Source organism: Balaenoptera musculus, chromosome 9, assembly GCF_009873245.2.
Source record: "Balaenoptera musculus isolate JJ_BM4_2016_0621 chromosome 9, mBalMus1.pri.v3, whole genome shotgun sequence".
Taxonomy (NCBI): domain Eukaryota; kingdom Metazoa; phylum Chordata; class Mammalia; order Artiodactyla; family Balaenopteridae; genus Balaenoptera; species Balaenoptera musculus.
In genome coordinates, this window is record NC_045793.1 from 69,765,372 (window position 1) to 69,792,722 (window position 27,351).

Consider the following 27,351-nt stretch of genomic DNA (forward strand, 5'->3'; position numbering starts at 1 on the left):
ATAATTTTAGGAGATTAAACATCCTATTAAAGTTAAGGAAAACACTGAACAAAATGGAGTTAGATATAATATTCTTTGGTGTATACATTTAAGTTACTTTAATAAATCTCATGTTATTTTAAAGTATGGAAAAAATAAATCTTGCAGCAGAATGGAACTGAAAAATTGTACATCTATAATTAGAATATTTTACATGTGGAAATCCTATAAAAGTGGAGTTATTTAAGATTTCATATGTCAAGATATAGATTACATAGGTAAGTATGTATGACATTAATGCAAAATCAAAGTAATGGAATAGCTGTATCTCAATTAAAAGAAGATGAATGCAAAGGGTTCAGTTTATAACTCTCTGTTTATAATTTTAAAAGCCCAACCATGAGAAAATAAACTGAAAATATCTCACTGGGATGAGCGCTCTGGCATCTTGGAGGAATATGCTTTCAGACCTTTAAGAATAGCAAAATTGATTGACAGCATACAATATTTTTCTGATGAATTTAGCATAGTAAAATTCAGCCCAGAAAAAAAGCCTTCAGAGTCTTAATTTAAGACACTGAATGTGCACAGAAGTAGAGGAAAAAGACATGAGCATTTGGCATAACCAGGAACATTCTCTCAGATGACCCTGTCATTCCTCTCTTTTGATATTCAACACTCATCACAATAGTTAACAATTGTTCAATTTTTGCTTCTTCCATGAGTTCTACCAGACTTGTCCAGCTTATTTTAACAAGATTTTATTTCTATCATCTAGCTCAACAAATATTTGTGTTACAAAAGGATTAACTCACTATGCCTTGCATAGCAAAGAAGTTTTCCCCCCTCTGGGTGATAGATTTGTTTTATAGTTTATGCTAAAATTTATTTCACATTCATTGTGACATATAAACCTGAGTAGAAGAAAGAGAAGGTAGTTTTAATTTCCATTTTATGCCTGGAGGAGATTGTTACTTGTCTAAGAATACCCAATTCCAATTGGCAAATCTAGGATTTTTGTTCAGATTTTTCTCATAACAATTAAATTTTTTTCTGACTAACAAAAACTAAAGACATAATTTTGATTGGGAATTTAGATTCCACATGCATCCATCATATTTTCTTATTAACTTGCAAAACTGTTAATAGAGATTTATAGGACAAAAAACTTCTACACAATACCAAATTTTCAATTCTTTGAAAACCTAATTAACTCTCAGTGTTTGTTTTTGTTGTTATTGTTGTTGTTGTTATTTTTTCCCTTTATGAGGCTATAGTTAGATTGTTTCCCTAATGACCCCCCAAAAATTTTGTCTTCCTTCTATGTGTCTACTCCCATAGGCCATAGGCAGTCCTCTCTTACAGTGACACCGAGCTTGGTCATATGATTCGCTTTAGACAATGGGACATTAGTAAATATGATGCAAACAGAGGCTTTGAAAGCCCTTGTACATTGGCGTTTTTCCTCTAAATACTCCTGGGAATGCTTCTACCACCATTTGTGAATCCCAGGGAGCCTATCAGAAGATGAAACCACATATGCAACAGGGACAAGATGTCCCAGGTGAGGCTGCCTACACCAACCAATTCTTAGTTACCCACCAGCTGACTACAGTTCCATGAGGGCTCTAGGTAAGGCCAGAAGTAGGCCAATTGAGCCCAGTCAAAATCTTTGATCTTCAAAATTTTGAGCAAATTAAATGTTGGTTATTATTTAAAGCCATTAAGACTTTTGAGTGGCTTGTTACACAGCAAAGGCTAAGTGATACAAATTTTAAAGGGACCCTTTTTAAAAAACAAAGATTAAAATTGTGCATGTGCGTGTATATAGTGTGGGTGTGGGTATGTATATATATGTACATAAGTTTTTCACATAATGGCTTCTGATTCTTTTCCAAGAATGGCAAGTCAGTTAGGAAAAAATAAGAAATACCCAAAATACTTTCAAAATTCCCAAATCAAATTTACAGAATTTCTCCTAAAAAGACATTATTCTTAGCCAAAAGTGAGGCCTCTGCTCTATGATCAGATAATGACAGGTAACCATAGGACATTCCCAGAAAAGAAAGCACAGATCTTGACTTTTCTCTAGACTAAGCACAGTAATGCATCCCATATTTCTGTAGATTACAAGCAAACCCTAGTTTCTTATTTCCTTTATGTATCATTTAAAATATAGTTTCATTTCCTAGAATTCACTGCCTCTATACAAAAACATTAATGTATAATTCCACACTCCTTCTTTTTTTCTGTTTCCAGTTAAAAAAAAATAAAAGCAAAAAAACAGATGTCTGACGATGCAGATTTTGGATCCTGCTTTCCAGCATGCTAAATGTTGTACACTTGTGGAGAGAACTTTGTATGTGAAGTTCAAGGGAAGGAAAATGTTGTGCTCCATAACTTCGGTACTAGTCGTAATATTTAATAAAATATAAACTGCCAATAAATAAAACCACATAAAAGTGTTCCTCTGTATATTTTCACTACCCAGAATTATCCTACTAAAACCTGAAATACAGAAATTAACAGAAGGAAAGCAGATGATTGAAGAAGTTGGATAAAATAACTTGCTCTCCTAAGACAGTATTCATCTGTCCACACCATGTTGATATTTCTTTGCTTCCAGTGGGATCCCTGGAGGAGGTGCATACAGTGGAAAAGGAAATGAGACTCTACTCCTAAGAGTGCCAATCAAAACTGCACTGTCCATAAAGATGTTTGCATTTGCCTTTCAGGAATGTTTTCCTAAAGATTAGCAACTATTAACCATCAGTAGGGTAGATTCTCCTAGGGAAAATCAGAACCCATATAAGGAGTGCTCTGGGAACACTACTGGAGCAAATCATTTGCCATTCAATTAAAATACAAGAAAGGACCTAAAAAGTAATTAATTAAAAATATTATCTAGGTCTTATTAACTGGTGTCCACAGGTCACTAATAATTTCAAAGTGTTCTCTAAATGAGTGGGTACCAGAATTTTGAACTTCTGAGACCAATACAATTTCAAAAATATTTGAAGTAATGGGGTAGAAATGTTTACCAATGATCTATGTGGCCTTGCTCCCATAATTTCCCAGCTCCCTTGAATTTAAGTGGTACCATTGACTATTTCCGGACATTAGAGTGTAAATGGAAGTGACATGGGTCATTTCCAGGTGAAAACATTTAAAGGTCAATGCATGAACCTCCAACTCTTTCTTACCTCCTGTGGTTACCAAGGACACCACATGTCAGGATGCCAGAGGGTCAGACTGGGTCCCTGAGTGATTATTTGGAGTGCTGGACTTGTAAAGTTAGTATGGAGAGTGAACAAACAATGAACTTTTTTCTTGTGTCACTGAGGTTTGGGGGTTAATGTGCAACATAAACCCTAACCTGAGCAATAGAGGAAACTAACAGGGGACTGCCAACTTTCTATTATGCAAAATAAGGAGATTTTAAAATATAAGCAAATAAAATTCCTCTCCATATGCCGTCATTATATAAAAGAAATAATATTTTAAAATCAAAAAATATAAGAAAGGTACAATCACAGAACAAAGGATGATTCCTTAAACTGAATAAATGCAGTTTTCTATAAAACATGGCTATCTTATTCTTTCTTAATTTTGTCATTTTGCTGGGCAAAAACTTCATCATGAAGGAGAAAATCTGTCTTCCCAATGATATTTAAGAACCACAGATCTAGATATTTCAAAAATGGCGGGAGAAGACTGTTGACCCAAAGCAAGTAAAAATATCATATAATCTCAATATCCGACATTACCTGTCTTTCAGTGAGATCCAGATTCACTGCTATCTCATATCGCCTCAGTCTGGTCAGATAATTATGATGGGCAAATTCTGCTTCAAGTTCTCTGATTTGCTCTTTGGTAAAAGCTGTCCTTTCCTTCCTGGGTTTGCTATTGACTTCTGACTTGTAATTTCCTTCCTGGGAGTCTGGAAATAAAAGAGAGAATTAGATTTAGTTCATACATTTAAACATGTTCAATCATATCATTCATACCAGAAACATTTACTGAGTAACTACTTTTCCAGGTAGCGTTAGACATGGTAAAAATAGAGAGAGACCAAAGACAGTAAGACTTATCTCAACAGGGTGAGATAAATTTCTTTTTTTTCCCAGTGTGCCCCCAAGTGACTCACAACCTAATTGGGGAAGTGTCTAGTTTTCTTCTTTTGAAATAGGAACAAAAAACTTAACTGCTCTTAACATGCTGTTATAATAACACGATAAAACAAAGCCCCTCTAGAAAACAATTTTATATCTGAAACTATTCAGATATAAAATTTCTTCTAATAAGTTTTTCAACATAAATTCTTGAGGTCTAAGTATGACTAAACAGAGTGATCCTAAGAAATAGTGGTGACTCAGTATGTGACTATCTGAGCAATTCAAATATCTAGCAACTGGACCATAAAAGTCAGTTCAAGCATACATACGTGTGTGTGTATTTATTGGTTTTTTAATTTCAATTTAAGTGCAGTCTCCTTGAAGGCAATAGCAATGCTCTCCTTTTATTTTGAGTAATACTTAGTGCAATGTGGAATCTATAAATACAATTTTGTTCATTTAACTCAAAATATGAACAGAGTTTTAAATGTTTTTTCCCTACATATGAGATAAACATAAGATGCACAACACCTAAAATTAGGTACCCAAACACCAAATCTTATAATGCCCTGTAGAAAAAATCATAATTTACAGCAAGCATATCATGCCATCTTTTCTTCTAAGAGTTCAAGACATAATTAACATATTTTACTTATCTTCATAATATCCCTGAGATGTAGGTTAGAAGACATTCTTAACATACTGAAGAACAGAACGTGTGTCTATAATGGAAAAAAATTCTACATATACAAGTAATAGATAATCATACCAGCTCTAATAATTCATGTCAAATTCACCTCAGTGAAATATCAACATAATCAAGATAAAGTGGCATGTCTGTACTCTCTCAAAAATTATTTCAGTTTTCTAATTACTTTTGAGCCTGTACACACAAATAGTGATGCCCTTACCAGGTAGTGATACAATGAACTCTTCTATGAAGCCAAATGAAAGAAATGATATAGGAAAAATGACGGTCAATCAGATTGCGAAGTGTGACATTTTTTTAATTGACAAATATAGTATGGTACAGCTTTATGAAGGACCTTTTAAAGTGGTATTTGTTTCTTCATCCAATGATGCTTAAATATGCTATGTACAAAATATTGTTGTTTTTTTAGTGCTCTTTTCCTTTCTGTCTGGCTGGGGGAAGTCTAACTAAAGTCAAGAGGGGTCTGCATAATGGAAATCCGCTAGACAAGGTGCTCTAATGTAAACAGTTTTGATTTGACTCTTACCAGAATCTACGCTGGCCAAATGTAAAGTTTTCTAGGTCTAGTAGCAGCAGTGGCAATAGGTTTGCATCAAAATTTTGGCATACTTGGCCATTAATTTCCTGTGAGGGATCACAGGGCATATTTCACTGCCTGGCGCACTGGCACTGTCATAAATTCTTTAGAATTCACAGACCACATTTCTGGGCTTGTCACATAGCCCCGTGTTGACTGCCTCCCCACCTTGACAGGGCAGTCAGGGCTTTATCCAGTGCAAAAAGTGGTTTGTGATATGTTAGACACAGGCTGACTGTATCTGATTGTAAGCCACTGGGACCAGATGAGTTACGGATTAGAAGATGTGTGAGTTCTCAGCTAGGCTATGTTTACACCATGTGAACTTACCTGGCTGTAAGTGGAACCTGCATTATCCACTTTTTTAAGCCACAGATTTGCCAACCTCCACATCTTTGGTGCATTTTGCTATTCTGGTATTATGTGAACAAAACTTTCTGTTGATTGATTTCTTTTTTTTTTTTTTTTTAACTTTTCCATCAGCTGTACTGGCAAAGGCAAACTCAGTCACAGCCCAGAATATTCAGATAAGTCCCTCTCACAAGGACTCATGTTCTCACGTGAATCAAAAGTATATTTTTGCCAGTTTGGAGCCATGTTTAGTCTGAAATCTGTGGCTGATTATTCTTTATGTGGGGACAATTCTCTTTTCCCTTCAGTAATGCAACTCTGGAAACTGAAAGCAAAGCCAGGGCATTTTTTCTCATAAGCAATTCAATTGGAATGATTCATGGTTAACACATTCCCTTATATAAGCATGAATGAACAAATTCACATTGAGGAAAGCCTATTAAGTTGTATTTATTTTTGAAACCGATTTCTTTTAACTTTCGCAGTATTCAGCACTACTTCAAAAATGCCACAGACACACACAAACATACAAAACTTGGGCCAGTTCTTGGAAGAAGGGTTACATGCAGTGGATCTATACACATGCCCACTGAAACTAGAAATATACAAGAGAAGGTTTATACATCCAGTGACTGAATTTGAACAAAAGTCTGGCTATAATTCAACATTTATATCCAAAAGCAACTTACCAAGTGCCTGAATTCCAAACCAAAGTAGCTCACAAAGTGAAATCCAGTGACTAAAATGATGTGAATTGTGCACACTTACACTTACAATAAGCACAAATGGAATAGTTATATTGTAATTAACATGACAAAGAGTGGGTATGTGTTTCTTGATTTCATTACCTAAAAGAGAATGTCAATGTAGCTGAGGTAGCACCAATGTCAATTAATTATGTGGACACTTTTATCCTTGGATCTGTGATTCTGTTGTGGTTTCCACCCATGATGCTCCCACTTTTTCTTTCCTGTGAAAAACATGTTCCTTGGGATTGCACTTCTGGACTTATATTTTCTATAATCTTGGATTTTAAACATTTTTTGACTTTTTTCCCCTGTATTTTGCAAAGTCCATCGTTTGCTGACCCTGAAGCTTCTACTACTATCACCTGACTAGCTTTTCTGTGGTGGAAAACGGTTGAGAGCCTTGGACGAGGCTTTTGGCAAATTGCACATTAGCTTCCATCTGTTTCCCAGCTGTTTCAACTGAGGCAAAACTCCCTCCGTTTTCTTCAACCTCCCATATCCTATGCCAAATGGTAGGTGTTGAGGGGGGAGTCTGGAAACTGCCTTCCTTTCTTGCCTACAACCGCAAACAAAATGTCACCATCTGTACAGTACATTGCCATGTAAAATAGTACAATTGTTGTTTCTCGTCTCAGATACTTTAATGCACATGTGGGTGCCCTCTCACACTCCCTCACCGCTTGGAGGAAATGTTGACTTATGTGTTCAGGTATAGTTGGCAGTCCCAGTTCCCTAACCTTTTGCTCCCTGGGACTATGCTAATGGAAGAAGTCTGCAATACTTCCGTGGAGGATAAAAATTGCCCTCCAAGGATCGTTTCTGTCTAGCATTTAGAACTTCTCCACATGTGACTTTTTATTTCCCCTAGTGCAAGAGGATGCCAAAAGATAATAATGTTTTACTGACGACAAGTAATGTGAGGGCCTGGTCTGTTCACTAGTGGCACAGAATACCTTTTAGCAAAAGAGAAATAATAAAGTATGATTGAGTATATTTTTGGCTACCCTGAGTAAACTTATTAACTTGTTTAAATAAAGAACATAATTTACCAATGTCTGTAAAATATCAAAATGTAAAGGAAGGTCTCCATAGCTTAGACTAAAATGAATACTTATTTCATATTCTGAAGAAAAAAATGAATACTAAGCCACAGTCTATTCTAGTGCTTTGCAACTTCTTGTATTAATGTTTTGTAAGCTATTCAAAATGAGAGATATTCTGTTATTATGAACAAAGCTCTGCAAATAGTAGATATAGGAAGCTAATAATTATATTTATATAGGCATAGAGATTGTGGATAGATGTAGAGTAATTTATAGAATAATCCTATTGATGCTAGTAATTTTCACATTTAAACGGGAAATTGCCTTCCTTATGGGAAACTTATCCAACTTGCTACTCCAGCTTCTTAATGAGTGGGCATTTCAGTCTTTCCAGATTTTTTTTTTTTTTCAGAGTAAACAATCTTACCCAGGGGTTCTTAAATCCTCTAGGTGATCCACTCTCCATATTTGAGAACCACAATCATAGTGAGCTAGTATTACTAATGAACGTGGCTATTATACACTGAGGTATGTAAGGGAAAAAAAGGATTGAAAACTACTATGCTAAATCTACAATAGAAATTAGCATTGAAAATATCCACTGTTTCTTATACCATTGATGTGAAAAATGTAGAGCCACTATAACAGTTTCTCTTATAAAGCAAACCCAAATTTCAAAGACAAAAAAAACGAACAGACATTTCCATTGTTAGTAACAGTTTAGTAATAGTAACAGTTGTATTCAACATGCAAAAGTCATTCTTTGGGCTGGACCAGTGATTATCAATTGGTGGATGTACTCGTTTACCATCCAGCCTCCCTCTTCATTGCCTCCTTGATTACTCATGGGATTGTCTAGTATGCTTTCAGGAATGAAATAAGTCAGATAAATCTCACATTAGTGAAACTGAAGATATATTTATTTTTATTACATTTGTGTTGCCAATTGTATGTTTTGAACAAATAATTTATAAAAGATACCCTATTTATTTCTGTTAAAGGCATTTAGGTTCTTACTTGGTGGGAGATATTGAAGGATTAACTGTGTATAGCCAAAACTTTTATGTAATAGAATAGTTACTATTATGTCAGAGTAAATTTTAGTTTACAGATTTGACTTTTTCCCAATACACTTGGGCATAATTTTATACAACTAATTCTTAAAGTGAGAAAATCAAAATTCAGTGTACATGACTGTGTCAGTATTTAGCAGTAGCTACCTACATAAGCAAATATTATAATTGGTAGCATTACAGAATCATACCACATGATGTAATTACATAGAGGGAAAGAGTATGAAGACTTGAGATACTTTATAAAATCTATGTATTTTTAGGTCACATTTTAGAATGAGAGCGAGAGAGAGAGACAAAATAGCACAAGATTGTTCTTAAATTAGTACCAATTTAATAACTTGGTATGAATCTGGATATAAATAATTTGAAAATAAATACCTCAGAATTTACATAAAAATAAAATATTTGGGTCTCTTAAAGTCACCCACACCTTATATGTAGATGTTTCCCCACAGTAGGTAATAATCTTACCTCGGCATTGCATTGCATTCCTAGGATAAACTGGCAAATATTATAACAAAGTCCTTCTCTTTGCTTCCTCCCTCCTCTATAATTTTAAGATGATAGCAGTTATAAGAATTTTAGCCAATTTAAAGTAGATACAGGCATTTTAACAATATTAATTCTTCCAATCCAGGAGTACAGGATATCTTTCCATTTTTTGTGTCTTCTTCACTTTCTTTCATCAATGTATTATAGTTTTTAATGTATAGGTCTTTCACCTCTTTGGTTAAATTTACTCCTAGGTATTGATATTTTCTTCTTTTTGATGTGATTGTAAATGAGATTGTTTTCTTGAGTTATCTTTCTGATAGTTCATTTCTAGTATATAGAAATGTAGCATATTTTTGTATATTAATTTTGTGTCCTGCAACTTTACTGAATTCATTTATTAGTTCTAACAGTTTTTTTGGTGGCGTATTTAGGGTTTTCTATATATAGTATTATGTCATCTGCAAATAGTGACAGTTTTTACTTCTTTCATTCCAATTTATGTCTTTTACTGCTTTTTCCTTCCTAATTGCTGTACCTTAGACTTCCAATACTATGTTGAATAAAAGTGGCAATAATGGACATCCCTGTCTTGTTCCTGATCTTAGAGGAAACGCTTTCAGCCTTTTACCATTGAGTATGATATTAGCTGCAGCTTTGTCATACATGGTCTTTATTATGTTGAGATGCATTTCCTTTATACCACTTTGTTGAGAGGTTATTTTTTAACCATAAATGGAAGTTGAATTTTGTCAAATGCTTTTTTTGCATCTATTGAGATGATCATATGATTTTTATCTTTCATTTTGACAATGTGGCCTATCACGTTGATTGATGTGCAAATGTTAAACCATCCTTGAAAAATTCTACTTGATCATATTAATGTATTGTTAATACATTAATGTATTGTTAGATTTGGTATTGTTAGATTTGGTTTGCTAATACTTAATGTATTGTTAGATTTGGTTTGCTAATATTTTGTTGGGAATTTTTGTATCTATGTTCATCAGCAATATTGGCCTGTAATTTTATGTGTGTATGTTGTTCTTGTTTGGTTTTGGTATCAGGGTAATGCTGACCTCATAAAATAAGTTTGGAAGTGTTCCCTCTTCCTCAATTTTTTGAAAGACTTTGAGAAGGATAGGTATTAACTCTTCTTTGAACATTTGGTAGAATTCACCAGTGAAACATCTGGTCCTGGATTTTGTTTGTTGGGAGGTTTTTGATTAATGATTCAATCTTCTAACTAGTAATCAGTATGTTCATATTTTAATACTGTTAAAATGTCCATACTATCCTAAGCAATTTACATATTCAATGTAATTCCTATAAAAATTCCAATGCATTTTTAACAGAACTAGAACAAATAATTCTAAAATTTGTATGGAACAACAAAAGACCCCAAATAGCCAAAAACAATCTTGAGAAAGAAGAACAAAGCTGAAAATATCACCCTCCTTGATTTTAAACTATATTACAAAGCTATAGTAACCAAAACAATATGGTATTAGCATAAAAAACAGACATGGAGATCATTGGAACAGAAGAGAGAGCCCAGAAATAAACCCACCATATATGGTTAACTAATTTACAACAAAGGAGGTAAGAATATACAATGGAGAAAGGACAGCTTCTTCAATAAATGGTGTTGGGAAATCTGGACAGCTATATGCAAAAGTAAGAAACTGAACCACTATCTTACACCGTATACAAAAATTAATGCAAAACGGATTAAACACTTGAATGTAAAACCTGAATCCATAAAATTCCTAGAAGAAAACATAAGCATTAAGCCCCCTGACATTGGTCTTAGCAATTTCTTTTTTATATGACTCCAAAGTCAAAGGAAAAAAAGCAAAAATAAACAAATGGGACTACATCCAACTAAAAAGCTTCTATACAGTGATGTAAGCCATCAAAAAAATGAAAAGGCAACCTAGTAAATGGGAGAAGATATTTGAAAGTCATATTTCCAATTAGGGGTTAATGTCTAAAATATATAAAGAACTCATACAACTCAATAACAAAAAAAGTCAATTGAAAAGATGCTCAACATCACTAATCATTAGGGAAATGCAAATCAAAACCACAATGAGATATAATCTCACATCTGTCAGAATGGCTATTAACAAAAAGACAACAAATAACAGTGTTGGTGAGGATGTGAAGAAATGGGAACCTTCATGCACTGTTTGATGGGAATGTAAGTTGGTACAGCCACTATGGAAAAACAGTATGGAGGTTCTCCCAAAACTTAAAAATAGATCTACCATATGATCCAACAATTCCACCACTGAGTATCTCTCCAAAGAAAATTTTTTAAAAAACTAATTCAAAAAGATATACACATCTTCACTGCAGCATTATTTGCAGTAGTCAAGATATGGAAATAGCCTAAATGTTCATGGATGGATGAATGGATAAAGAAATTGTGGTATACATATACAATGGAATGCTACTCAGCCGTAAAAAAGAATGATGTCTTACCATTTGTGACAAAATGGATGGGCCTTGAGGGTATTATGCTAAGTGAAATAAGTCAGAGAAAGACAAATACTACATGATTTCACTTATATGTGGAATCTAAAAAGCAAAACAAAATGAAACAAACAAAACAAAATAACACCCAGGCTCACAGACACAGAGAACAGACTGGTGTTTGCAGAGGGAAGTTGGGGGCCTGGGGGGCCATGAAATGGGTGAAGGAGATCAAGAAGTACAAACTTCTGGTTATAAAATAAATAAATCATGGGAATGTAAAGTATAGCATGGGGAATAGAGTCAATAATATTGTATTAATGTTGTATGGTTACAGATGGTAACTAGACTTATTACGGTGATCATTCCACAACATATACAAATGCTGAATCACTATGTTTTACACCTGAAACTGCTATAGTATTGTAGTCAGTTTTCCTCAATAAAAATATATGTAATAAAAATGATCAAAATAAAATAGGTACCTAAGCAATAACTCATTTCAATTCTGTACTTTTTGTGCCCATCAATATATGAATATAGTTTTACCTTACAGCTTCTTCTTGATGGAGTCCCTTTGTTTTTAAATAATGAGACGTGAACAGTTGATTTTTTTTTAATTCATTACCTTGCCTTTTTTATTATTTATTTACTATGTAGTTCTTTCTGATAGTAAGAGGCCAACTTAATTGTTCTTCCTTTGTGACATAAATACAAAGTGAAATGTCAAAGAACTAAGAAATTTTGATGAAATTAATATCATGATTGATGTACAATTCAAATATATTTAATAAAAACAGTATTTTTGCTAAAAATTGAAAAAGAAGCCAAAGACACACAAAATGGAAATATAGTGCAACTTGAGTCAAATTTAGCATAGATTTAGTTCTCACTACCAAATTCAAAGTATTTAACACAAAACAAAATCAACACATGTCTTCAGGGTAAACGTAAACGTCTCCAATCTTGCTACACACTTCTAGGCTCAGAAACTCATTACAGAAGCCTAGAATTGACTTTGTGCCTCTAGCTATATCCCAGGACAAGGGGATGCAACAGAACAAGGCACATGTACCTGCTTGGATTGTGCCTGATAGCAAAGGCTTTCACAAGGATCACCATTTCCACCTCCAATGGGACCAGGAACCCCTAGTGAAGAGCTTTTGACATACAGCATTCCATTATATTTTCCCTGATCATATTAGTTTAAAAGTGCACCTCTCCTCTGGGATCCCATGAAATGGTCGTGTTTCCTTTTTACAATGCTTACCACATTCTGCCACTGTATGGATCCTTTACTTCCCCTACTAGAACATAAATGTTTGATGTCAACTATTGTTCTCATTTATTCAGTAATTGGGGATGAATATGGGCATTCATAGTTACATTTTAATACACACATAAGCAATAGTCAAGGACATGAAGAGGATGCAAACCTCCAGTCCATTTCTCATTCACCTTCTATTCAGCTCTATGTCAGCAAATGGCATGGGGTTACATGGTGTTACAGTGTCCCTGAGAGAATGAGGAGGGAAAGAAACTCTTCTCAGAAATCAGGGATCTACGGCACTTGGCAGTGGCCAGAAGAATTGTGACATTTCTAATTTACATCTGTCAACAGGTCAAAAGGGACTGAGATCCCTTTTGACGTCAGACAGCACCACATAGTTTTTGCAGTGAGGCCTTAGAAAATTCAGCACCAATTCTGCTAACAGCTTGATAAATCCCTTGGACATGGAAGAGCAGAGCTTCCATAGTTTTCTTTTATATACTGGAAGACAAGTCTACGTCTTCTAAGAGTGTGAGGGCTTGCATTTATGCCATTGTTCTCAGCCTTTTTTGGCATTTCACCATACATATTTTTTGGCAAGTGACTTTAATATATTTTTATAGCAGTAACTCTTATAAATTACTGAGTTTTTCATTTATCTTCATGTCTGCTTTGCTTCTCTGGATTCTAGACTTAGGTAATTTAATATTAAGAAATTTGCCTTATTCATGTTCATATTCCCAATGCTAAGCACCTAATTCTGAATCTGTTCTGGATCTTTGATTTCCATGCTGTGGTCATGAGTTATGATTTCAGTGACAATCCTAAGGGGATTTCTTCTGTTATAAAAATTTGAATGACCTTCAGCTTAAAAAAAGAGAAAGCATCACTCAGTATTGCTTTGTATTAACTTTTCAAAGCACACCTCTTTCATATAATTGATGGCAGATGGAGACAGGTCCATATTCTATCTGAATATGGAGACATATTCAGATAGAAAAGTGCCAAAGCAGTGTCACGATTATAAAATTTAAAACCCAAGAGATTAAATGTTATACCAAGTGAAGGAACTGATTACACATCGTTCATAATTCCCACCCTCAGCACTATTGACATTTTGGACTGGATAATTCTTATTACATTTATATGCAGTGAAATATGAACATATTCAAGATAAATGGGTGATGGCTGTCCTGGGCATTGTAAGATATTTAGCAGCATCCCTGGCTTCTACTCACTAGATGCCTGCAGCAACTACCATCTCCACTTCAGTGTTGTCAGATACTATGCAGGACTGCCAGTTTAATTTAAAATCCAGATAAACAATGAACAGCATTTTAGTTTAAGTATATCCCAAATATTGCATGGGACATACTTATATTAAAAATATTGATCTTTGATAGAAAATTCAAATTTAACTTGGAATTGTGTATTTATATTGGTGAAATCTGGCAACCCTACCCCAGTTGTGACACTCAGAATATCTCCAATTGTTTTCAGTGCCCCCAAGGGGCAAAATTACTCCCAGTTGAGAACCACTGAGTACAGATAATATTTGAGACAAAACATCAATAACTCCAAGTTACACAACTCTCTCTAGGAATGACCAACTTGATTCAGAAGTAAATGTCTTATGTGCAAATACCACCACTTTCATTCCACAGCCAAGCCTTACCTCCTTCAAGTCAATGACTAGATTGTCTGCAGATTAAAATTGCTCATGAAGTTTTTTTGTCAATGCTATGTTTCTACAATACGTCAAATCACGTAAGAGCTATAATAAATCCATTATTTTATTAAATATGTATCATTTAATTAGTAAATCTTGGTTTAATTAATAAATCTTGGTTTAATATGCATGAATTTTAGAACTTGAACAGATTCTTACAAATCATCTAGTTCCACCTGCTATATTTATAGATAAGAAATAAAGAGACTCAGAGTGACTAAAGTGCTCATCAGAGATCACATACTAGCAGGTCATGTTTATAGGCCTCAAGTGTCATTCAGTTATAGAAAGAGACATAAAAGCATTTTTCCAACTCCTCACTCAAATATCCTTACCTATTGCATGGCGTCTTCCCAAGAGCAAGGATTTCAGAAACATCACTATTTAATTGTGATACTAAATATGGCTATGAAAGCTACACAAACAGAATCTTTATTATCCAAAATGCCAAATGAGCAGATGTTAAGGCCACAGCCTCTGCCACTTATCTGCATATTCAACAATTAACCTTCCTTTTCCACATATTTAACATAGAATTAAAGTGAAGGAGATAAAATAAGTAAATCATTTAGCATAGTACTTGCATACTGTGGGCACTCAGTAATCAACTGCAAGCTCTAGCCATTATTAGGGGGGGGACTAGGCCCTAAGGACCTCAGTAATTGAAAATGATAGATTTGATAGAATCAGGAGTTAGAAAGTTTTTTTTTTTAAGCATATGAAAATTTTGTTCTGAAAACAGAAGTCAACCTAAAACCTAGGAAGTTTAGAACTTACACAGTAACTAGCAGAGCTTTATTTTACATTGAAAAATGCACAAATCTCTAAAAGGATCTGTGTATTATTTTTGGCTAGTCTACAAATGAAGCTGAAGGTTTAATTATGATTTTTCCAATGAAACTGTTGAGGTGACATTTTACAAGGCCCAGTGGGATCAATGTATGAATTCTTGTTTCCTCTGAAAGTTTTATTGGGATATTTGATGAAATTTAACCAAACCTGGCATACCCAATAAACTGGAGTCAGATAGCGTGCTTGTATGTATGTGTGTGTGTGTGTGTGTGTGTGTGTGTGTGTGTGTGTGTGTGTGTGTGTGTGTGTGTGTGTGTGTGTGTGTGTGTGTGTGTGTGTGTGTATGCATACCTGCATGTGTTTATTCTCCTGCAAAGAATCCTAGCAGCCAGGTATATGGTTTTAGGTAGAGAAGAGTCATATTCTGCCTTGATATTAGAGTATACAAAATGTTTAACATTCTTAAATTGATTAAAAAAATAAAATCAGAAGTATTTACTAAACAGCATTATGAACCCATTGTATAGTCTACTTACAACTTTCTTCACGTAGAGGGTTTGAGAAGTTAATCACATAGGTATTTTTTAACCTCAGAAATAACTATATGGGAAGATTAATAGCAAATGACTTATATATTGATTTTTCTTTAATTTCACAGTAATAAGAATAAGTTATAAAGATAATTAATAGATAAAAGTAATACAATAAAAATAATTGGAAAATCCCAGCCAACTCGGGATTCTGGCCCATGCACCAAGCAGCAGTTGGTTTCCTTTTGACTGCTGCTGGTAGAATTCAATGCTTTGTGATCCATTTCTCTGTTGCAGCTGTACTGGCAAGAAGGAAAACAGCCTCAGGGTGACCAATCTGCATTAAGTCAATTTGTGATTGTTTCTGTAAAGGGATTTTTGCAGTTGGGAGAAGTCTAAGAATTTATGACTTACATTCATGGAACATTACTTAGATACTCTCCACAAATAGAATTTTGTTTACATTCACTAAGTAGTACATGCTTTATAAAACATAAAAACCAATAAAAATAAAATCAGTGCTCTATGATTAAATCAACTTGTGATTTAATAATTTTACAAAATAAAAAAGTCTGATGTAAATATGTTTGAGCATAATAATATTAAAATGACAAAAGTGTTGATGATGGTTCTCAAAGTGTACAAGTCATACCATCCTCTTTCTCCTCATAATTATTACTACTACTTACTATTTATATATATTTTGAGTTGGGAAAAACTGCAGTGAAATTTACTTAGAAAAAAATCTGAAACATAAGATCTGACTGAAGAGATGAAATGATAATTTAAAAGAATTTTTGACGGTAAAATGTTAAGAACTACCGGGCTATGCGATAAAGAATACGGAAGCAAAGGTGGTTGATGACAGAGACCAGTGAAGCCAGAATGGTTGCAATGAATAAGAGGAAAAGATAAGCCTCCATTTAGTATATATATATTATTCTGAGAGATGAAGGAAGAGGTTGAGATCAGAAAGACTGATTCTAGAGTTACACTTCTTGGACAAAAGAAGGTAGGAACGATGGTCAAGTCTGGGATCTGCCTGTTGGTGGAGAAAGGAGTGTTGGGATCTGACAATCTTGTTGAACTCTGAGGCTCAATAATAAAGTGGCATTTGCCTACTAGTTTATGCTATAATCCATCTTTGAATCAGGCATCCATAGCCTAATACTTTATGTTGAGAGTGTTGTGTGTTAGACACAAACATGAATAGTTTATTGTGTAAAGTGCTAGGAAATGGATCAATATGACATAGTACCTATCTTAAGGTAGCTTACAATCAAGTTGGGGATAGAAGCCACTTAAGAGAAATCCACAAATAATTATAAATAATCACTTTGGGTATACTATCTTGACAGTTTGATGTTTGATTGTCAAAATTTGATGTTTTGGGATGCATAACCTGTGTTTTTGTTAAGAGCACTTTATGGGAAATACTTGGGTAATATCATTCTTAGTCCATTTCATGGGGGCGGGAGCAATTTTAGAAAGATACATGTGTATATTTGCATATATAACATACGCTAACCATGAAGCCTTCCTTTAATCCCACATACGGCATAAAATATTCTGCAAAGCCTTAAGAATTGCTAACTATATAGGGAGCTTCTAAAATACTTTTTGGAAGTCTTAAATGCAATTACACTTACATAGAAACTTAAGAACTTAAATGCAATTATTATCTATGCCTTCACAATATTTTTGAGACTAACTTGAATGTAGCACTGTAAGAATTTCACTAGGAAATCCACTCTTCACTGAAGTGTGAAAAATAAAAATGATCATAATTACTTTTATATTAGATTTGAAAAATCTTCTACACTTATTTTGAATCTCTACCAAGATAACATATAAATGGTACAGAGTTAAGTCTATGACAAAGTAAAGCTTTCATCTAGGTCCTCCTGACAATTCATGGCTTGTAATTTTACATCAAATTAAGGCATTACGTCAAAACTCACAGTTTAATAATTTTTTCACATGTCACAGATCACATCCTGTAGCTTTTGAAATGAAGGTTAGGTATTGAATAGCATTCAGTATTCCACTACACTGTGGAGGGAAAGGGGCTTGAAGTATATATCAACATTATGTTTTACTTAACACCTGTGGATCAACACCTGTGTTGTACAAAAGGAGTACAAAATTTACTTCTAAAATGTAATTTTCCAACACACACACACACACACACGCAAAGTGTATCCTCTGCTCTCTTGCAATAATTTTCAATAGGTGGAAAAAAATCTGAATAGTATACATTTTTAAAAGTTTTGCCTTGATTAAACAGAATTGTGGTTACAATTAAAGCTATATACTTTTTACAGCTTTACATATTATTTACAACTTTTATGTATTTAGAAGGAAGAATGACTTAGAGAAAGTATCAGGAGCTTTGAAGCCAGCCAACCTGAGTTAGAAGTCCACTGTAGCTACTTAAAACCTGTGTGGTCTTAAGTCTTTTGAAATTCAGATTCCCCATGTACAGAATCTACTACACATGATTGCTGTACAGAGGAAAATGAGCAAATTTACAGTGTGTATATCTGAGATGTATTATGAATCCAATAATATACACCTATTATTAATAATATTATTAAACTTAAAACGTATCATGAGTAAGATTTAACTAACTGAAATTTTTACTAAATCACATTTATTAGTCTTTTAATTTTATTTGAATTGCTTAGTTGTCATTTCTCACCTAGCATTTAGTTAAATACATGTTGATTTGTTTTTTAAAAAATGATATTGATTTCAAAAGGAGGTGATTATATTTTCTAGCTCTTTCTACCAACACACATGTTCAAAGACCCAGCTGTGCTCATAATTTCTTTGGCCAATCAGCAAGGTTTAATTATATTTCCTTTTAAAAAATAAATGGGTGTTGCAAGGCTGTATGATTTTATTTCTTTCATACTTTCTTTTTACAGCTTTGCTACTAAAAAGTGTAGCCAAAATTAAAGCATACATTTTTCCTCAGTGTAATTAAATGTCATTGTCTTTTATTTTCAAAGTAAGCCAAAATAAAAAGTGTATATATGTTTGTATGTGTGTGAGTACATATATATTTATACTCTGAATATTTAAAATATTTTGTTTTATTTACTCATCATTGGTCACACAGGCATTTAGTCAAATTCAGGCAAATTTTGGTACATATATAAAGCACTTCTAGATTTTTACATTTTCAATCACATGCAATATTTGAATCCTCTTTTTGAATGACTACAAATGAATTGTATCCAGTTGTGTGCTGGAAGGTGGGAGGAAATGCTCTGGTTTGTATTTTCATGTTGTAAATACTCTCACCATAGTGAATTTCAAGCCCGTAAGTTAATGTGACGGCAACTAGCTCTCAAACTTCCTGAAAATTTAACAATTGCCTCTCTAGAACCACTACTAACTGGCCCTAGCACGCTGTTGTAACACCTTACTATTTCACAAAGCTGAATACTGGGATTCAGAAACTATCATAACGTCATGGATAACAATCTATAGTTAGAACCTTCTAGAAAAGAAAGATAGATTAGGCTAAGAGGGTATGATTAGCTAACCTGGGAATGATCTCAATGATTAGACAATAGTATTCAGAGCAGTATTCTAAAGTTTATCTATAGAACTGATGACATTTACCTATGATTCATTAAAAACCCTTCCTGCTGTGTTGATCTGACAATCAATTCATCAAAATGGGTAATCACAGAGGCTATGCTCATGTCACTGTGAACAAAGAAAAGGTTAGAAGTTGCTATAAGTAAGTGAAAAATATTTCTTTTTAATTCTGTTCAACACACAGGGAGCTGTTGCTAATCATAGATTATTGGGGTATCCAGCAATGATCACTGCATCTGAGTGTTTCGTTGTTTAAATGAAATAATAGCTGTGCAAACCTAAAGCATAGAATAAAATATGTCAAGAAGAAAAAGACCACCCTTCAATATCCAAGTACTGGAAACTAAAAGCACAGACATGGTCGCATAAGAGTGAAAAAAACCTCTAAATTTCCCACCATTGCAATAATATTTTTCTCTTAAGATGGATACTGGTGTTATTTTCTCTTGAAGATGTTTCCACGTTGAAATCACTTAAGGAACTAGCAAATTGAAACAAAGAAAAAGATGAATAATTGTTTGGAAGACAACAGAGTACCCGAATTATCAGGACTGTCAACAAAGATAAAAGTATTTCTTAGATGCTCTCTTGGTTATCATGCTATTTTAAGTACCAGACAATGTAAGTAAACTATACAAAGTACCTACTCTCTGGAAAGAGTTGGCTTACAAATAGTAAACAAAAGGAAAACTACTACATATATAAGCCTTGTAGCATTCTGAGAAATGTGTATGAGTGTGTCATTTTTGTGTCACATGCATTTTGTTTCACACATGTTTAAGTGTGTGTGCTTATGGGTATGTACTTGTGGCAGTACTAAGGGAAAATTTTCCTATTTTTAAGCTTATATTTAATTACAACATCAAAGGGAATCTTCCATAATGAGCACTTACTATGAAATATTGGAAATTAAAAAGAATGTGTTTATAATTAAGCTCCATGTTAGTAGCCACACAAGAAATGTCAAGTAATCTACACTAAAACACCAAGTTTTCTGGTAATAGCTATGGAAATGAAAATGGCAACACACTTGTAAAAACCTCAGTGGTGGGAAACCCTGTTCATTTATTTAATAGTTGTAATCCTTTTGTTCTCAGTTTACTGCCAGCCTCAGGTTCCTTAAATGAACAAATGAGATAATATACATGAAAGTACTTTATAAACGTCCCCATAAATAAATAGAACATTTTACCTGGGAGAAAGTTTCTATAGCACTTTGAAAATATATTTTTACAATGTAATTGTATTTTTTTTCTCCCCAGACATCAAATAAAGTGATACTCGTTTTCTATTATTGTCTCCTTCAAATACCTACACATTTCCTTCCTTCAACTCTGGAATATACTATTTCTCAAGTGAAGAAGAGAATATCTTTGCAACATAGAAAAGTTTTGAACTTGAGTTTGAAGTACGCCAAACTCAGTAAAATCCATGGTATTAAAGATCTAGGCTATTGGAAATACTGTACTCAAGTGATTATAATTTAATTGCTCATTATATTACAAACAGAGCTCTTCATGCATTTAGTTAGCTATAAAGCAATGACTTATTAAAAGAAAGTACTCCATGGAACGTAAGAAGTTTTTTATAATGAAAAGAGAAAGCTCCATAATTCATAATTATATTTAATCATGAATTTGAGAAGAGCTCCAGCGTTTTACACTTAAATAAATCACACTGACATAAAATTAATATCCAGATTAGTGGTTTGGTAATGCTTTAGTGAATCTGTATTAATTCTTCCTCTCTAAGATAATAATTGATTTTAACAAGGGTTTTCTCTTTAATGATAGCTCATTATCCTCAAGGAACTATATTGAATGTGATGTGTATATTTCAAAATATATTTGCCACACTAAATGCAATTTATATACAGTATTATCCACACATTCTCCGTGTTATAGAGAATGGTATACACACCAAGAAAAAAATATAACAATTATATTTATTATGTTAAACAACCCATAGGTAAAGTTAAAATTTATCTAATGTTCATAAATAAGACTAGTAGTAGAAAAAGTTCTTATTTTAGGTATTCCAATAGTTCTATAGGAAGAAAGTTTTTATTAGCTTAAGTAAGGTCTTTTCTGATAATGATTATGCTCTAAAAATATGAATTAAGATTTCTGTTGAGAAAAATAAATCATCATGCAATTCGCACAAACCTGTGATACTTGAATATACATAAAATGAATGTTGGAAGAATATTTTCATTGCTCATTTTTACCAATAATCCAGGTTTGCCTCATGAACTCATCATAACAGTATCTCGGCGAGGTATCTGTGCTTTCCACATTAAAATGGTAAGACATTTTCAGATATATGGCTCAAAGATATGTTTTAGTAAATTCTATAGCTAAGTTCAACAAGCACCAAGATTCTGCTTATTATGCAAAAGTCTACTTTGATGGTTCAATTTCTTTGTCGTCTCATATTACACTATTTCCTTTCCTTAGCAATTGTATGCATTAACATAACAAAATCTCAAGGATCATGATCTAGGTTCTAAAATGTAAAGACAGGAAGCTCAATTTTATGGAACATGAAACTAAAGCTGCTGTGAACAGTTATTACATTCTAGTGGCAGCGCTGCAAGATTTAAACTTTATAATTGCTTTTAATAGCCAATAACAACTACGAATCCTGGAATGTTTATTATTGCAATTTTCCTGAAATTGGTAGAACATAATTTCTCATTTTAAAAGATGACCATTAACAAAACAATAAGACTTTTAAAATTTAATTAACTTTGAAAAGAACGATCACTTTTTCTAGGATTAGCATGTATGCATTAGCTCATCTTCTTACAAAGACTTGACTTCAGAACTCTTTTTATTTTTAAATGCCTCAATTTACAAACCATGTTTTGGAGGGTTCACAAGACAAACTCAAATAATGGAAACATAATAATCTCAGAAGGATTTCCTTTATCCACTCATTAAAGTGGGAAAATCTGGTCTTCAAAATGCTGAATAACCTATCATGCTAGAGATATTCCCAAAGTATTCAAATTCATCCTTATGACATGTGTTTTTTAATTAAATTAATACATATTGGAAGAAATATCAAGAATAGGCAAGCTTTGTCTCTTTCATATTTAAAAAGTCTTCAAGATTTAATGTAATATTTTCTTCTCCAAATTGTCATTAGCAGCATGAATAATACATGTTTACAGATAAAGCACAGCTACTTTAAAAGTTGACTTAAATAGCATTAGTTAATTGAATAACAAGACAATTTTGAACCATACAATCATGTAGTAGGGGACTTCTTTTTTCTCTTTAAAAATGTAACCAACTACACATAAAACAAAATTTGATGCTGCTGTGGATGAGGAAAAAAATAAAACCAGGAAAGTGAATATCTCATCACACAGTAAATAAATGACAGATTTCGTTTGGAAGGTTTAAGATGGCTCTCTTTTTGGAGTCTGTATAATCACTGCTGGACTAGAGAGGGAAGGATAGCGGGCCAGAGAAGGGGATCTGGGTCCTTTATTGTTACCATTAAAGTGATACATAAAACTGTCTCCACATTCCATAAAAATGCCATGGTGCTTCAGGAAAAATACAGACCTGAGACAATAGTTTATTTTGGCTGGAACTAAACTTCCAGAACTGAAGAGTTACTGCCAGAAATAGGAACCAGCTTTGAGAACAATTTAACTGAACTAGTATGCAAAGAAAGTGCTGCAGCATTAATACCCTAGCGCTTCAGGATCTGAATCAAGGGTCCTTTGTTAAGAACCTTGCAACATAACTGATCATTCAGAGGACGTAAAGGGGTATGAGGTTGCAGTCCAGTTAGCCAGGGAATACCCTTTTCCTCTGGCACCCACTTGCCAGTACAACTATAAAACAGGAGCAGAAATGTCTCACTCTGTAAAGGATTAATAATAGCTGATTTCCATGAAATTGAGTTGTTCTCTAGCTAAGCCGCAGTTGACCTGGGTTCTAGGGAGGGCCTCCCACAACTCCCTGAATAACCAAAGCAAGTCACCCTGTCTGGGCTTCCTCATCTCTGTTCCCCGTGTTCTTTTCTCTCAAAATGGGGAATTCTCCAAAGGGCTATGCTTAATCTGCTATCTTCCATTACAAATTTTCATATCTTAACAGTTCTGCATCTTCAAGGTGTCAATTATCATATGAATTCCACTCAACTAATATTTATTGAATACGTACAAACTGGTAAGTCATATATCATGTAACTATATTAAGTTAAAAAAAGTGTGTGTGGAGGGGAGGGGTGGTGTGTGTGTGTGTGTGTGTGTGTGTGTGTGCGTGTGTGTGTGTGTGTGTGTTGGGTGGAGATATCAGGAAAAGGGATATTTTTTAAATTCAAAAATAATTCAAAACTTCAAAGAACAGGCTTAGTGCCGGAATAGAGATACAAATGCCCATGGATAATCAAAGAAGAAAAAAAAAATCCCATGAAATTGAGGAATCATGAAAAGTTTCATGAACAAATTACACTTATGATGGTACTTAAAAAAAGGCAAGGCTTCTACAATGGAAGATGGCAGAGGTACCCTTCCAGGTAACAGGGAAAATAAGAGTAAAAAGTAAGGTTAGAAACCAACTAGTGAGTGCAGAAAATAGCAAGTACCTAGATTATACAGTACACATGGAATAGATGACAGAATCATCCCAGAAAATAGGCTGAGGCCATCCGGTGCCTTGAATGACAGGCTAAGGAAGTAATATGTTTCTGACCAGAAAAACAAAATGTTCTATTACAGTGGTAAGGAAGGGGATATGGCAAAAGTACGGGTGCCCAGCGTACAGGCTCGTGGAACAAGGAAGGGTAGATCAGGACACTATGCTGCTGACAAACCATCTGAAATTCAGGGCAGGGCTCTAGTGCAGCAGAGAGCCTGATACCTCACGGAAAAGTAAAACAGAAGACTTTCAAATTTAGACAACACTATAGAGATTAAGGCTAAGATGGACTTGTGTGCATTGCAAAACAATTTATTCTGAACTCTCAAAGTTGGTGAGCAGACAGGACTACAGATCAAAGGTTTTGGGGATCAACAACTAAGTAGGGTAGATGTCAGGAGAGCTCTCTCAGTCCCACTCTTCTGACTGCCTCCTGGCATTCCCTCTTGGTTGTCTTGCCACTCCCTACAAGTCAACAGATTTAGCGTTTTCCTCCTCAAAACTAAACTAGCTACCTTTTCCAAACTCCCTATCAGTGGCATGAGAGCTTTCTCAATGCCAGGCTCAAAATCCTTAAATCATTTTGATTCCTTCCACTTTTTCCCATCCCCCACAATCTATTAGTCGCAATGTTTTGTGTAATTTTCCTTTGAGAAGGTAAACAACACCTGAGTCAGGTTCAGCATTTCGTGCTAAGATTACCACAATAACCAATCAGCCCGATTCACACTAGATATTTGAATTTGCTTTTACTCTGCCTAAGAAACTATGTTCTTATTTTATCAAGGTAGGTATCATATGTTCAAATGATGCTGGACTCAGTACTCTATCCCAAGAACATTTTAAACTAATTCCATCTCCTGTGGATGCAATTATTCATAAAATGTTTACTGAATGCTTCCTATGTGCCAATAACTGTGCTGGGCACAGCAGAGGACACGAAGGTAACCAAAAAATTCTTCCTGCCCCTGAGGAGCTCACAGTATTAGAGAGGAGACAGTGGGGGGCAGAAAGAGAGAGGGAGAAAAAGAAGAGAGAGAGAGAGAGGGAGGGAGAGAAGGAAAGAGAGAGAGAGAAAAAAAACATGGATGCCAATTATACTCTTCATTGTACTTTCCTGTAGTTATAAACTTTGAAATATAAAATCAATTAGACTGAAAAGAAATCAGTCAATACAATGAAGGGGGTAGGGTAGAGGTATTTCCATAGTGGTTTGAAAAGAGAGAGAAGCACTCAGTTTGCTTGATTTTAGTTAAGACGGAACCCATGGAAGGCAAATGTGAGCCAGAATTTGGAAATGGAGAAGAGTCTGCCTAAAAGAGAAACCCAGAATTGCATTAGGATCAGAGTGAACAGAGGACTGAGATGGAGCACCTTGAATGTGCCAGGAACACTAACTACCTCAAAGTGCTAGAGATCAGGATGTGGGGAAAGAGGCGGTTTAAGGCCAGGGCCAGCCTGTGAGAGCCTTTAATTTCCATGCTGAGTGTTTTCTCTTAATAAAAGCCATTGATGGGGACTTCCCTGGTGGCGCAGTGGTTAAGAATCTGCCTGTCAATGCAGGGGACACAGGTTTGATCCCTGGTCCGGGAAGATCCCACATGCCGCAGAGCAACTAAGCCTGTGTGCCACAACTACTGAGCCTGTGCTCTAAAGCCCGCGAGCCATGACTACTGAGCCCGAGTGCCACAACTCCTGAAGCCCGCGCACCTAGAGCCCGTGCTCCACAAAAGAGAAACCACCTCAATGAGAAGTCTGCGCATAGCAACCAACAGTAGCCCCCACTCGCCGCAACTAGAGAAAGCCCGCATGCGGCAACGAAGACCCAATGCAGCCAAAAATAAAAGATAAATTAATTAATTAATTAATTAATTATTTTTTAAAAAGCTATTGATGGTTTTAAAACAGGGGAAATAAAAGATTCATTTTGAATGTCTAATTTTGGTATTTATAAATGAAATATGATATATACTTCCTCTATACTGCTTTGGAAGTCTTCATTCTCCTGTCCAGAGTAAATAAAAGCAGGGATGATTTAATGTATCATCACTAATAGTAGTGCACGGTAGGCACTGAACAAAAACCAATCAATTAATTCTAGCATAAGCTTGATGGTCAAAGATGGTAAGCTATTACCTCTGGTAAAATTCCAATACAATAGCATTTCTAATCACTAAAAGAGAGAAATTCTTTAAGAATATAGTGGAATTTTACAGCATTCTTGATGTTGATATAATAGTAATGGCTACCCCCTAAGTTGTGCTTATTATGTACCAGGCTGTATTCTAAGCACCTACATCTATTGACTCAATCCCTCATTTCAGGAATAAGGAAACTGAGGCACAGAGAGGTCCAATAACACATGCAAGGTCATGTGGCCAGCAAGGCCAAAGCTAGGGTTTAATCCTGAGGATTCTTCCTCCAGCATCTGTGCATTTAGCCATTGAACACAACAATCTTGTCCAAGTACTTCATTTTGAACCCGTATCAAAAGAAATGCAAAGAATGAAAGAAATGCAAAATAAGGAGAAAAAAACCACATGAGCAACATTTAATGGCTTGAACCTTCCCAATATAAAAACTTCAAAGCCATATCGTTTCAAAATTCTCAAGGTCTTTAATTACGTAGGGGACCACATTATTAATAAACTGACATGTTACTAGGTAATTTTGCTGCACCAACATAAGGCCACTGGACCTTAACAAGCACATCCTGGGAAGAAGGAATGATCTAGAACCCATCCAGTGATAAACTCATTGGCTTCTCAGCCTTATATTCTTCCAAAAAGGGATCTAAACAGCTTGCAAAATACCATGTTTAATAGTGTGATACTTACTATTGGGTATAACGATAGGCTGTTATTCTTCGACTGCTTTGAACATAGAGGCATCTCAGCATTTAATTCATTTTCTTTTGACTTTTTCTGAAAATTCGTTTTCAAATGCAGTTATGCTTTTTTTTTTTTACTGCTCAAAAGAAACTATGGTAGGTGAACTAGCTGTAACAGGGTATTCTTAGGCTACCCCTATAGAAGCTTTTCACTAAGTGTAAAACTCCTTTGTAATTACTCATGTTCCCTGAATACTCTAAGTAATTTACAATATTTTCAACAAAATGTATGTGGCATAGAAGCATGGAACATATGTTGTGACATCTTTTGTAAACACCAGTCATGTAAGCAGATCTT

At 34.5% G+C, this 27,351-nt stretch overlaps 1 protein-coding gene across 1 annotated transcript in view; it reads right to left on the reverse strand.

The window, feature by feature from the left end:
* Positions 1-27,351, reverse strand: part of MEOX2 (mesenchyme homeobox 2) — a 64,853-nt gene that overhangs the window by 11,505 nt on the left and 25,997 nt on the right. The window contains exon 2 of the mRNA XM_036864434.1: positions 3,747-3,919. Coding sequence (XP_036720329.1) covers positions 3,747-3,919 — 173 coding nt within the window. The remainder of the gene's footprint in view (positions 1-3,746; positions 3,920-27,351) is intronic.